The 860-nt window shown below is 30.1% G+C and overlaps 1 protein-coding gene across 1 annotated transcript in view; it reads left to right on the top strand.

Moving 5' to 3' along the window:
- LOC108687315 (protein tincar) overlaps nucleotides 1–860 on the top strand; it is a 37,305-nt gene that overhangs the window by 34,436 nt on the left and 2,009 nt on the right. The window contains exon 11 of the mRNA XM_018193009.1: nucleotides 498–704. Within this exon, the coding sequence (XP_018048498.1) occupies nucleotides 498–704 (207 nt within the window). The remainder of the gene's footprint in view (nucleotides 1–497; nucleotides 705–860) is intronic.

Here is an 860-nt window from a genome sequence, read left to right as displayed (position 1 = left end):
TTTGGTACATATAATTTTAAGAAACATATAGTCTATTTTATTTTTTTATGAATAAATGATTAATTTTTTTATGAATAAATGATTAATTTTTTTATGAATAAATGATTAATTTTTTATGAATAAATGATTAATTATCCAAAAGAAATGATCATCAATTAAACGTCAAATTGAAATCATTGTATTATATTGAATATTAATTCGATGACTTATTTCTCGCTGGATATTTACTTTATAAAAATAAAAGTTTTTTAAAAAAAATTTTCTCCGTACGAATACTTTTTGCACTTACTATAAATAATACATATGTATAAAAAAATATATATATATGTATATAGATATATATAAGATTGCAAATACATAGCTTAACAGTTAGATGTACAGCCTAACTATCTCGCAACTTTAGTTTTAAAAATGATTTTTGTTTACTAACATTTTTCGCTAAGCGCATGAAACTAAGACGTCTTCTCTCATATACTAACAATGCCGCCTTTTGACAGTTGCTCGAGTGCGTGAACGACGATCAAGTGACTTACTACGCGAGTGCGAGTCGCGATCTACAACCGTCGGAAGGTGATCCTTCGCCTCTTCTGACCCCAGATCCTCTACCCGATCCCACAGAAGAACCGCTTCCATTGCCACCCCCGACTCCAACATCCGCACCAACTACCGATATTGTCACAGCGCCATTAACTACAAATGCCCAGGTACTAACAACCTTAACTACGCACTGTCTGTCCTCAGAGAAAGACATAGGAGATAATAACTATAAAAATGACAACTATACAAGTTTTATATATAGAATTGTACACAATTGAAAAACTATTTTATAATTATTGCGAATATGTATATTAATTATATAT

This window comes from Atta colombica, unplaced genomic scaffold, assembly GCF_001594045.1.
Source record: "Atta colombica isolate Treedump-2 unplaced genomic scaffold, Acol1.0 scaffold205, whole genome shotgun sequence".
NCBI lineage: Eukaryota > Metazoa > Arthropoda > Insecta > Hymenoptera > Formicidae > Atta > Atta colombica.
Note: the sequence above shows the minus strand (reverse complement) of the source record. Positions and strands in the feature narration are given on the sequence as shown.